We start from the raw sequence: 12969 nt of genomic DNA on the forward strand, positions 1-12969 counted from the left end.
TTATTGTAATGACTGCACATGTTATGTAACTTGGTTCTAAAAAACATACCATTACCATACCATAAACATAAAATTTATTGCTTACGGTAAACAACTAGACAGGCGCTGGACGTGGCTTTGCCCAGACTGTTCGAAGCTACACAGATGTATGTGCCCTCGTCTTCAGCAGTAACTTGCTTAATCTTCAGCCTCGCTGTTCCAAGATCATAGGAAGTTTCAAAGTCCGAGCATTCTGGTACTATCTAATAAGGAATTTAAAACACAATAATAATATCGTTGCGTTGCACTACGACTGTATACACTACATATGTTGATATTAGAATTATGTTTATATTTTTAAATATTTTCATTTCTGCATTTGATTAAACTTCATACCAGTGTATTTTAAGCAACCAAATAAGCATTATTGTTTTTACAACGTTGCAAAACAATTATTAGCCATACCTCGTTATAATGGAACCATCTAATATAAGGTTCAGGGTTTCCAAAGACAAGACATTCAAACTCTATGGCATCTCCATCGTAGCATAATAAATCTGTGAGTTCCTTATCGAAGTGAGGTATTACATCCACACGACTAAAAAAAAATACACAATACATATTGAAATATGAAAATTAATAATATTGTATTGCTTGGAGGACGTGGAAAATTATATTTAATGATGATTTTCTTAATTATTTTTACAGACTGTTCTGCTTCTCCCAAAAACAATGAAACTCGTGACTAACATCGACTCACCTATATCTGATATTGTGAACATCGTCACTGGACCTTGGATCTGAAAATAACAACAATGTTAGTTACATTTTAATATTTATTATTATATGATATAATTTTTTGTATATTACAAACCTTTTGCTAGTATTTGTAGAGATATTATTGCTTTAGCTTCACCATGTACATTTTTGGCAATTATAGAATAAGCGCCGGTGTAGTCCAACTTTGCGTGAGGTATCTCAAAACGATAGGCGGGACCTGCACCTATACGTTTAAAGTGACTTGCGTCTCGATAGTAATCAGGCTGGGAATTAATAAATAGAGTTGATTTATAATCATATACTTTGTAATAATTATTGGAATTTATAAAAAGATTATAGATAATATTTCAATTAAGTATAGTTTACCTTTAAGAAATCTCTTAGCCAGTATACGTCTGGTTTAGGATCACCGACTACTTCACATTCAATTATAACAGTGTCTCCTTCACGTGCCTCACTTGATCTAGGCTTTCTAATAAACATTGGTTCCTTTGAATACCTTTAAAAAAATATCATATTTTTATAAAATACATAGAGTCATATATTGTAAATTATAAAACAAAGTCAAATGTGTACTCACGGTACATCTGGGCTTATGACAATTGGTGGCGTTGTTTTAGTTTTCTCTATAACATTTTCTCCGGATACTACTTCGACTTTTCCAGAAGTAGATGCCCTTCCGACTTCATTAGAAGCAGTGCAAGTATAGACACCGGCGTCTCGGCCGGTCACTGAGGCCAGAGCTAGTTCAATCTGACCATCTCTGTCAAGAGTCATAATAGCTCTACGACTAGGGCGTAGCCTTACTCCGTCTCGGTACCATGTGACTCCGACAGATGGATATGCTTCAACTATTGCTGAAATTCTGAGTTCATCTCCTGGATGAAAAAAATGAGTGGAATTTATTGTATTTTTAATACATGTCTAATAGAGGTAACAGTAATTTTTAAATCTTATAATATATTTTTTTACCTTCACTCAAATGATACAACGGCTGAAGCCCACAGCAAAATTCAGGAGCAATGTATGCTCTAATGCCCTTATCTACAACAAGATTACATCGGCAGCTCACTGCTCCGTAAGAATTGCGAGCCATGGCCTCGTACACCCCGCCATCATCCAATGTTGTTGGTGCTATTTCCAATGTATAGAAATGCTCGTCTTGGGAAACAGCATGGCGACCTATTGATTTAATGAAACTACATAGATTAAAACAAGGCGATAGAATTTAAGCTTTAGTTATGATCTTTCTCTCCTTGTACAGGCAGCGATCAGTTACAGTTTTATTTTCTGTACAGATTAGTAAAATATAGCATTATATTAGTAGTCCATTATAATACTCTTAACCCGGACTAAGCCAACGCGAGCTGTTTCGTAATATTCACTATGAAAGTTGATAAACTATGTGGTAAACACATAAGAATGGACGACAAACGGTTTTGGCAAAGATTTATCATTTATTGGCAAAGTGTTAATACAACTTATTTAATCGTATTTAATTATAAGTGTTAACACTTATTTAATTGAATACCTATTGGAATATACCTATACTTTAATACTTAAATAACAAAATCTTACTATCACAGAAAATTTCCTCCCCATTCTTAAGCCAAGTTAAAACTGGAGGCGGATTGCCAACAATCTGGCAAGTCAAACGAACTGGGTATGTAGCTTGAACTCGCCGATCTCGTAAACGCATCGTAAATTGAGGTGGATATTCTCCATCCAAACCAGCAGATCGTTCTCTGTAAAAAGAGATAAATAATTTAAATGATATTGTTGATTACAACATTACGAGAAAGTTTTAATCAACAATAGCATAATTTCAAAGAAAATGTACCTTTTTAATTTAGCATCAGCTTCCCAAATATGTCGATCTGTAATAACAGTCATTCTTGCGTATGTAGAAGACCGACCAAGTACATTTGTCGCTTCACAACTGTATCTGCCTTCATCTTCAATGTTCACTTCTTTAATGTGTAACGTAGTATTGAGATTTTCAATATCAATTTTTATCTTTCCAGCTTCCTCTTCAATTTCATGACCATTTTTCATCCAGATTATTTCTGGAGTGGGTTTGCCATTGAAACTACAAATTAGGATTGCTGATTCACCAGCAAGTACCTTAAGCTGGCCGGGAAGAATTTCTGTAAATTCAGGTCGATCTCCGGACAAACCGATTCCAACTGGCACAGAAGTTTGCACTGACTCGCCCCAGCCGTAACGATTTCTTGGAGTAATTCTAAAATGATATTCATCACCCTGTTTCAAATTAAAAACATCGAAAGAATTCCTTGGCGTAATACCCAATTCTAACCAACGAGCTCCACCTTCCTTACCAAGACGCCAACCTTCAACTTTATAGGCTAAAATTGGTGCTTTTGCTTGAGTGTCTGGTTTAGGCCAAGCAAGAGATATCCAGTTGTTTCCGCCATCCACAACACTAGGTTCACTCGGTATCCGATCGGGAACAGCTAAAAAACAAATAACTATCGTTGTGCCAAAAGGTGACGTTTGGCTCTTTTCCAATATAGACTTTGAGACAAGATCAAACTTAAATTTATGTAGCTTATTTATGTGTATATAACACTGAAGGGTACTATTGTAAAAGATTGAATAATAACCCTATAACTACCTTTATATTAGTATTATATTATACATTACAAACAATAACATAAATATTAAGTATAGATTGATGGATTTTGTATTATACTTACATTTATAGTTTCTTTCTATCGACGAAATAGCTAAATCGTCCATCGGATATGTCCAATCAGATATAAGACTGTCAGAGGAAGCACGTTGTCTTATCTAAAATATAAGTAACAAATATATTAAGTTATAACAATTTTAAATTATTCTTATAACTGAATTGTAATGAAACAAAATTATCTGATCTAAGAAAATGTAAATTGGACAACTATAGTCATACAGAATGTATGTTTCACTTAAAGGTTCAAACTGTTGGTTTAACGATGACAACAGGTCGATAATTTTATATTTGTATTCCAATTCCCCTCTTCTTCTATATAGATTTGTATGGTTTGTTTTCGCATATTTGTTGAAATTACATTAATTAAACTTACCACAACGGTAACAAACGCCCTATCACAACCATATGCATTTCTTGCAAGTATACAGTAGGTGCCCGCATCAGACACAATACTTCTTTTTAAAGTAAATTTAACATAATCATCAGAAGTCATTTTGCAAACGCGCTGGCTGTTTGTAATGTCCCTCATTCCTTTCATAAAGAAAACTGTAATAATACACACAATTATTAGTTATTTCTTGTTTAAACGTGATTTTTTTATACATAAAAAACGTAAAGATTTTTACCCTTAGGTTTTGGATCTCCTTGTACTCTAAATGAAATATTTAAGTCTTCGCCCATCGAAATAAGTAAATCTTTAGATGGGCGACTTACAATTGTAGCTGGTTTTCCGTCAATTAGGTTAGGCTGAACGACTATTATAGATGCATTCATGTCGACGTTGCCAGTGTTACTCCAAGCTCTACATGTATATAAGCCTGATTCTTTTTCTGTTACATCGGTAAGTGCTAGTGTATAAATTTCGTGATCAACAAATGTTTGGGCATTTCTATATTGTTCTGTAACTGACTGCCCCTCTCTTAACCATTCTACTCTTGTAGGAGCACCTCTAATTTCGACTTGTAGTCCAATTGTACCGCCACTGACTACCTTGTGATCAGGTAAAACATTCGTAAAATGAGGACGACGCAATTCTTGCTTCAAATGTATCTTTTCTAATGACACGATATTGGCGTTTATTTTATTTTGTTTACCTATAAATTACAATAAATAACATATGCACAATATTGAGTAAAATATATAATAAATAAATATAAAAAATATATTTACGATTATGCTTACTATCAAAGTATACTTCGTGGTGTATTTTGTCTGACCATACAGAATTTTCAGCTTTACATGTATACTTTCCAGAATCTTCTGAAGTTGGTGAGCTAATTGTTAATCTGCAAACACCATCAGCTAAGTAGTGGCCTTGAAACCTCTCATTTAAAATTATAGGCTTATCATTTTTGTACCATGTTATACTGGGTAGAGGCTGCCCTCGAATTCTGCATTCTAATACCAATTCATTTTCCGCTAAATGATACGTATCTGTAAATCAAGTTTATAAATGTTTGTAATGTGTTTTTTTATGTAAATCAAAAAATTAATACATATTTTAGCATTACAAGTACTCGTTTACTTTTATAACATTTACCTCTAATAGATCGCGTAAATGTTGGCGGTATAGGTGATGCTTCAAAACTAGGGTATACTTTTAAATTTGCTGACGATGTAATAGAACCATTTTCATTTGCAACGCTGCAGCTATATTCTCCAGAATCGGTAGGCACTGCATTTAAAACTTCTAAAGTAATCAAGCCTTCTATAACTTTAATCCTAAATTTTTGTTTATTGTCTAATAAAACACCATTTTTATACCAAGTTATAATAGGATCAGTTGGAGACAATATACTACAAGTTAGTTTTACTCGGGAACCTTCTACAGCAGTCCTATCGGTTAAGTGCGTTGAAAATACAGGTTTTCTCTTTACATCTCTAGAAATCCCTGATCGCTTTTCTAAAGCCATGCTTCTATTTTCACTTTTTGCCTTATGTACTTCTTTATTTCCTTCATATTGTTGTTCTGTTTGTGGAGGCAACGACGATCTTAACTGAGATTCATATAGTAAAGTTTGTGTTTTGTATATAGTTGGATATTGAGAAGTTGTCTTTACTTGTGGCACTGTATCTTGTGTATCAAATTTTTTAGGTACGTAGCCCGGAGGCTTGCTAAATTCTAAAGCGTAATCAGCTTTAATATGATCTATAAACCTTAGATTTTCGTTTAGAAGATCTCGTCCCCGTTGTTCATTTTTTAATAATTCTTCTTCTTCTTCATTTACATTCTTAATTTCTGTACTTTGACTTTTCTGCCGTTCAATATTTTCATTTGTTTCCATTTCTTTATTTACGCGATTATTGTTATCAAAGTAAACGTTAGTAACTATACTGTTTGTAATATTTATTTCCTTTCCCTGAATTTCTTTGGCGTTGACTAAAGTATAATCATTATCACTTTTTCGTATGTCATTTTGTTCTACTTTAATTTCATTGTTGGCTGTAATTTTGTCAAATTTGTCCTTTTCAACGTACTCATTGGACTTAATTGGTTCTTCTTGTTTTTCTTTAACTTCTTTTTTTGGTGCCCTTTCTCTCTTACCATTTTTGTGAACTCTTTTTTTATCCTTTTCATTACTTTTTCCACTTATCTCATTTTGTACATTATCAGTTAGTATTGTTTTTTCTTCTTTAGTATCTGGTTGGTTATCTGGAATGTTATTCAATTTAATTTCTAATTCATTACTTGTATATGTTACTTTTTGCTCTATTCTACCTGATGTATGTTCTAAGTTTTCCTCAACAAGTTTATGTTTTACTTCTATTTCTTGAGTTTCTAAATCTTTTTCAGGAACTTTTACATTACTTGTATCGGTATTTGGCTCCTTATTTGTTTCGATTACACTTTTTAATGCCGGGTTTATATTATCTTCACTTTCATAACTTTCAACTTGTTCTTTTGTTTTATCGTCATCATTTATGGACTCTAATATTGTAAGAATATCATCACCCATTGATTGTTTTATTTTAATTTTATTGGGATCGTCAACATATTTTTTTTCTTCAAATGCTGTTTCAGACTCTATCCTTAGCTCGATCTCTTTGTCCTTAATAGTAGGCTTAATAGTAGATCCTGAATTATCTTCGTTTTGGTTGGTTGTTTGGTTGGTTTTAACGATATTTTTTATATTGTTATTTGTTTGTGAAATTTCAGTTGGCTTGGGAATCTGCCCTTCGACTTGTTGCATTAATGTTTTAGCGTCCTCCTCTATAATATTTCTTTCTGTATTAAAAGTTTTATTTTCTATATTTTTTTGCGCAAATTCGGTTTCAGATTCCAGCTTTAATTTCATTTCTTTCTCCTTCTCAGGTTTAATAGTAGATTCTGAATTCTCTTCTTTTTGAGTTTTTTCTATGTCGATGTCATCTTTAACGATATTTTCTGTATTATTATTGGTTTCCAAAATTTCAGCCGCTGGTTCGGCAATATCAACCTTTTCCTGTTGTATTAATTTTTTAGGTTCCTTGTCATTTTCTTCTATATTAGTGGTTTTATTTGCCAACTTTATCAAAATTTTTGTTCCTTCCTCAGATTGTTCATTTGTAACAAAATTTTTCTTTTCATCTGCTTTATCGTTTATTTCATTGTCTATATTTTCTTGTAAATCATTACTTTGCTCTTTAATGACTTCACCTGTTTCTTCTTTTTTATCTGTTTTATCTTCTTGTTTATTTTTAATTAACTTAATATCACCTTGCATATCATCTACCACTTTCTTTTGTATATTAGTTTTTTTATCTGACTTGGAGCTCGTCTCTTTTTTCTTGTTGGGGTTTATTGTAGTATTTAAATTGTATTTTTCTGTAATGTCTTCCATATCTTCTTGTGTTGTATAACATTCTTGAGTAACACCAATTTCTTCAGAAAAAGTCTTTGTTACAGCCCCCACATTAGCTCTTTCTTGTTTATCTGATTCTTTTATTAATTTTTCCGAATTTTCCACTTCTTTTTTAGAGTTGTAATTTCCTTGCCTTTCTTCTTCTATTTTATGTTTTATGTCAGATTCTTTGTCATTTTTGTCTCTAATTTCTTTTACTTCTTGTTCATTGCTTATTGTAATTTGTTTACCTACTACCAAGTCTTCATCAGTTTTTATATTCGAGTCTGAAAGCTGATAATTTTGTTCAATATATTCAGATGGTATTTTTTCAGACACGTCACATGTATTCTTCTCTGGTATATTTATTAAAAATGATTCCACTTCGCTTTTATTATGTCTTACATCTTCTCGCCCATTTTTTACACTTTCTTGACTTTTTACTTCCCTTTTGTTATTTTCTGTAACAGAGTCTCTTTTCACATTATCTTTTTTATCATCTCCCTCATTTCTTAGAGGTTCTTGACTTGTAACTATGACAGGTTTTTGAAGAATGTCTAAATCTTTTTGTAACTCCACATCTTCTACCTTTTCTTGTACAGACAAGTTATTTTGCACAAGCTTCTTCTCTTCTTTATCCAATATATTTTTTTCTTTTATTTCAAGATAACAATTATCTTTTGTCTGTTTTGTTTCATCGCTGTCTTCAGTTTCTATTACTTCCGGTATAATATCTTTCATTACATATGTTTCGTTGTCATGGGTACATATATCATCCTTTGTTTGAGTCATGTCATCTATTTCAGAGTTTTGATCGATTTTTTTTATTGATTCTGAAAGTTTACGGATGTTTTCATCTTTTTTAAATGATTCTTTCTCGAAAGCATTAGATGAAATACTCTCTGGTGTAGTCATGATTAACGATTCTGTAACGTTTTTATTATTTGATATATCCTTTAATGTTTTTTTATTGTTGCCATTAATAAACTTTTCTGATTCGTTATAGATTTTTGCATCAGTATTTAAAATAGCTTTATCTTGTATGGTTACATTTTCAACAGCAGTATCTATAGCATATTCATGATTGAAATTTTGAAATGTTACTTTATGCGAATCCTCAGCAGTAGTATCTTTTTCTGTTTTATTTTCTTCTTCTGAGATAATGGTTTTTTCTTTGATACTACTATATTCTATTGTGCTGCCTCCGGAAGTATCTACATTTTGTCCAGCCACAACTTCATTATTGTTAGAAAATATCTTGACTGTATTTTCTTTGTCTTTCTCATCATTATCGAATAACCCAAGATTGGATTGTACTAATTCTTTATCGGTTTTAATTTCTTTAGATAGTTTAGACGAATTATCATTTGACGTTTCAGATGTAGATTCTATTTTAATTGATGTTCCTGATTTCGTTGATTCGCCATCGTATATCGATGCCATAATTTCCAAATTATGACCAGAGTCTTCTTGTATTTGCATGTCACTGTTACATTCGATAGTGTCTCGAATATTTATTTCATTATTAATATTAATTGCATCTAGTCCCTTATCACTTATTAAATTTATTTTTTCAGCTTCATTTTCTTTCATAATATTTACAGCACTAATTTCTCTATTCAGAGTTAAAATGGTTTCTTCCATTTTTTTGGTAGTATCTATTTCTTTGGGTTTTAAAGGCTTATTATTTTCTTCTGATATTAGATTTTGCGCAAGACTATCCTCTTTGTCTTCTATGATTTCTTTTTCTTTTATTAAAATATTTGAACTTTCCTTTAAATTTTCTCTGTTGGTTAAAACGTTTTCGATTGTTTCCTTTGGGTAACCAGTACTGTTAGAGTTAGGGTTAATGTCTATAATAAAATCTACAACTTGTTTTTCATCTTGTGTAGAATTTTGATTTTCTATTTTGCTCTTTTGAATAAGCTCTGTTTCTAATACAGACCCGTTTTTATCTTTGACTTGTAATAATTCCTTTAATTCTTCTTCATTTACTATACTTTTATCATCAGTCTCCGCTGTTTTAATTGGATATAACATACCGTCGTCATTTTTAGATTCTTCATATATTTGTTCTTTATGGTCATGGTCAATAATTTTCATTATATTTTTTTCATCAGTCTGTATCGTAATATTTGCTATTTCTCCAGCATTTATTTTACTTAAGGTATTGTCTGTCATAATATTCTCATTCAGATTTTCAGTATTGCCATCTTGTACTATTAATTTACCGTCGGTGCTCGCTGCATCACATCTTTCAACTAAATATTCATTTATATTTTCTGTCAAATTATTTTGTATGTCTTCATTCTTATCCTCGGATGTTGCATGTTTACATGACAAATCTGACAAACCATTCTGATTGATATCATCTTCAAGTTTTTCTCCTGTAAATAAATTATATTTAGATTGCACTCCGTTAGTTTCTTCTTCTTGGTATTCCTCTGAATTGGCATTTAAAATAATGGCGTTAGTTTCCTTTTCTAAAGTAAATTTACTATTTTCTTGATAGTCTTCAAAATTAACTATATTTTCTTTTTCACATTTTACAACTATCTTATTTTCTTCTGGTTGTCCTTCACCCGTATCCTCAATAATTAGTGAAGTGTTCTCTATTTTATAATTTCCTTGTGGTTCGGAGGATATCTCCATTGAAACTTCTTCAACCACAGAATTTAAATCTATTGCCGAGGTATTTAGTATATTTTCTTCTATATATTTTCTCATAATGTTAGAAAATTCTAAAATGTTTGCAGATATTTCTTTAAAGATGGGTATTTTATCTTTTACTTCAATAGTTACCTTATTTTCAATTTCAAGTATATTGTTACTAAGACAGGCTTGAATAGATTTGCTTTTTTCAGGCTCATTTTTTTCTAGAATTATTTGAGATAATGTTGAATATAATTCTGCAAGAATAATCTTAGTAAATGCTGCATCATTGGGTAATCTAGCTGTTTTATCCAGATTAATGTAAAATTTTATATCTTCAAAATGATTTAAAGTCTTACGAATATTTTTTGCAAGCAATTTCCAATATGGTTTATTATCAAGTTTTAATATTTCATTTATAATTTTTAAAGATTTTAAAATGTTTCCAGATGATTTTCCATAATTATCAAACATATATTGTTTTTGTATACTCGAAACAGTCCCTCGCATGTTAGATATACTGCCATAAACAGAATGTACAGCTGTTAACATACTATCCCTTGTCACAAAATCCATATTCATTTCATTATTAATATCTTTTTCTAAAGAAAATATGTTTTCCTCGATTTCATCTAAGCTTTCGATGACTTCTATTCCTCCTATAATTAATGTCTCTGCATCGGTAAAGAATTTTGATCTCAAAATTTTCATTGTATCCTTAATCTTAGTTAAATTTGAAATTATACTTTTATAATTGTTATCATCGGAGCTAGAAGCTTTTTCTAATAACTCAATTGAATGTTGGGTGTCATCTGCGCAATTTGAAATAATATTCAATTTTCGGTCAATTATTTTAATATTCTCATTATTATTTAAAGAAGACACAACTGTTTGTAAATTGAGACAAGCTTCTTTTAATAAAGCTGTAGGACAATGTTCATTTACTTGAAGTTGTACGCTTCTTACGTTGCACTCTAAGTCTTCTAGGCTTTCATGAAACGTGTCCATAATAGTACCATCGTATTCAAATTTTAGTTTCATAATAATTGTTTGCACTTCATCAAGAGTATTTTGAGCAACTTCGGAGCTATTTTCAGAGAGAGTACCAGAGGATAAATCAATTATATCAGTTACTTCTTGCAAAAGAATTTCCAAAGTTTCAAAGGAATTCGTCTCCGCATCTGCAAAAAATGTACTTAGATCAATAGACTAGACTACTTAGATCTTATTAAAATCATGTAATATATAAATATTGAACTATAAATATAAGAAAATAAGGAGTAAACAAAAAAAACTCATAGCGTAAAATATGGACCCAGTATTTAGATATTCTCCGTTTCTGCTTCATTTCAAGATTTTAGTTATTGAGTGCTAAAAATAGAATTAAGTTATATACTATTGTAATAGCGATTGTGCAAATAAATAATTAGTTTTGTAACCAATCTTTGTATATTTAAAACATAATAATTAACTGAAAAACACACCTAATTGTAAATTTTCACTTTCATTTACGTTGTGGATAATAGAGGTTTCGGCATTGTTTACTTGTTCATCATTTTCATCTTTTGTTGTAATATTTGCATTAGTTATTATTGCTTCAATATTGATTACATTAATATTTTCACTATTTGCAATAACATTCTGTGTATCTGGTGAAAGAGTTTCTGGAAGATTTTCATACACTTCTACCATATTCGAAAGTGTCACGCCTGAATTTAAGTCTAATTCTTCTACCTTTTCAATTGCTTCATTTAGTGCAATGACAGGATCTTGAGATACAATTAATTTTGTTTCATCTAGATCTATGGTCCGTTCGTCAACTTGAGACAGAGTAAAGCTTATTGCATTATGAAGGGTATCCTTCAAATCATGGATTATTTTATTGACCTTCTGTAACTCATTTTGACTATTTAATACTTTTAATTCCACATTATCCTTGTATTCCATTTCAATTAAAGAAGATATAGCTGTTTCTAATTTTAAGGCCAAGTTTAATTGAGGTTTTGATAATTTCAATGCTTCTGGTCCCTGAAGAGCACACATATCCTGTAATTGATGTGCTACCTGAATAGATTCTCTTAAATGTTCATAATTAATCTCTGAAGAAGATAATGTTTCATAATCATTAACAACTTCTGAACAAATATATTCCTCCAATTGTTGTACCAATTTATCTGAAATAAGTTTTATAATTTATACAAAGACATTTTAATTCAACCCTACATAATAAAACTTAAACAAATGTAAATATGTAAAAATTATCGAAAGTAATAAATTACCTATATTTATATTTAACTTTTCAACTTCATATATAGGTACTGGAATATTTTCCACAGTACTTAGTGCGTCAATATATTTTAATGTAATGTTAGGCGATACTGTAATCATATCTTCTATAGTTTTTTCTTCATTTATATCAATTTTATCTACTTTCTCTGTTATATCTTTATCTATAATATCGACCTGACTTTGATTGACGTCTAGGTTACACGTTTCTGTATTTGAAGAAAACAGAACTTGTGATATATTTTTTTTATCAAGTACTTCTACGACCTGTAGTGTTTCTTTGGCTATTGAAGAATTATCTTTGTCGTTATTTGCTTCTTCAACTTCTAGTGATGTTCTCACCGTCGCTATAAATAACTGGAGCGATTCACGTAAATTATGTACCACAGTTTTTACAATATTCCATTTCTCTTCGTTTACTACTGCTACTATCTCAGAAGACTTGTCAAATGTTATCTCATACATAATAGATAGGGTTTCATTTAAGCTTAACGCTAGCTCAAATTGAGGAAAGGATAAGTTCGGTAATTCTTTTTGTACAAGGAACAAATCACCACACGTGGTATTTTTTAAAAGTTCCGCTATTTTAAACGAATGTTGCAAATGTTCAGGGTGAAGAAAAGAAGATAAATTATCAATAATTAACTTTGTGTCTTCTGAAATATATTCTTCTAAATTATTCCTAAGTACATCTGAAACAGAAATATATATTACTGTATATAATTATTTAAATGTATT

The 12969-nt window shown here is 30.8% G+C and overlaps 1 protein-coding gene across 3 annotated transcripts in view; it reads right to left on the reverse strand.

Annotated features, from left to right (window-relative positions):
* The window catches only part of LOC146526824 (uncharacterized), a 39732-nt gene that overhangs the window by 1606 nt on the left and 25157 nt on the right, over positions 1 to 12969 (reverse strand). For 2 of the 3 annotated variants that reach the window (XM_085206819.1, XM_085206817.1), the window contains exons 12-27: positions 12225 to 12923; positions 11430 to 12119; positions 5013 to 11126; positions 4655 to 4906; positions 4099 to 4566; positions 3846 to 4018; positions 3477 to 3570; positions 2600 to 3233; positions 2338 to 2504; positions 1732 to 1941; positions 1340 to 1637; positions 1126 to 1258; positions 854 to 1022; positions 740 to 779; positions 445 to 577; positions 86 to 242 (exon numbers count right to left, since the gene is read on the reverse strand). In XM_085206819.1, the coding sequence (XP_085062945.1) occupies positions 86 to 242; positions 445 to 577; positions 740 to 779; positions 854 to 1022; positions 1126 to 1258; positions 1340 to 1637; positions 1732 to 1941; positions 2338 to 2504; positions 2600 to 3233; positions 3477 to 3570; positions 3846 to 4018; positions 4099 to 4566; positions 4655 to 4906; positions 5013 to 11126; positions 11430 to 12119; positions 12225 to 12923 (10431 nt within the window). The remainder of the gene's footprint in view (positions 1 to 85; positions 243 to 444; positions 578 to 739; positions 780 to 853; positions 1023 to 1125; positions 1259 to 1339; positions 1638 to 1731; positions 1942 to 2337; positions 2505 to 2599; positions 3234 to 3476; positions 3571 to 3845; positions 4019 to 4098; positions 4567 to 4654; positions 4907 to 5012; positions 11127 to 11429; positions 12120 to 12224; positions 12924 to 12969) is intronic. The other variant, XM_085206818.1, reaches the window with a different exon arrangement.

The sequence above is a fragment of the Heliconius melpomene genome, chromosome 21 (assembly GCF_056956725.1).
Source record: "Heliconius melpomene rosina isolate 202511_hmr_F chromosome 21, ASM5695672v1, whole genome shotgun sequence".
NCBI lineage: Eukaryota > Metazoa > Arthropoda > Insecta > Lepidoptera > Nymphalidae > Heliconius > Heliconius melpomene.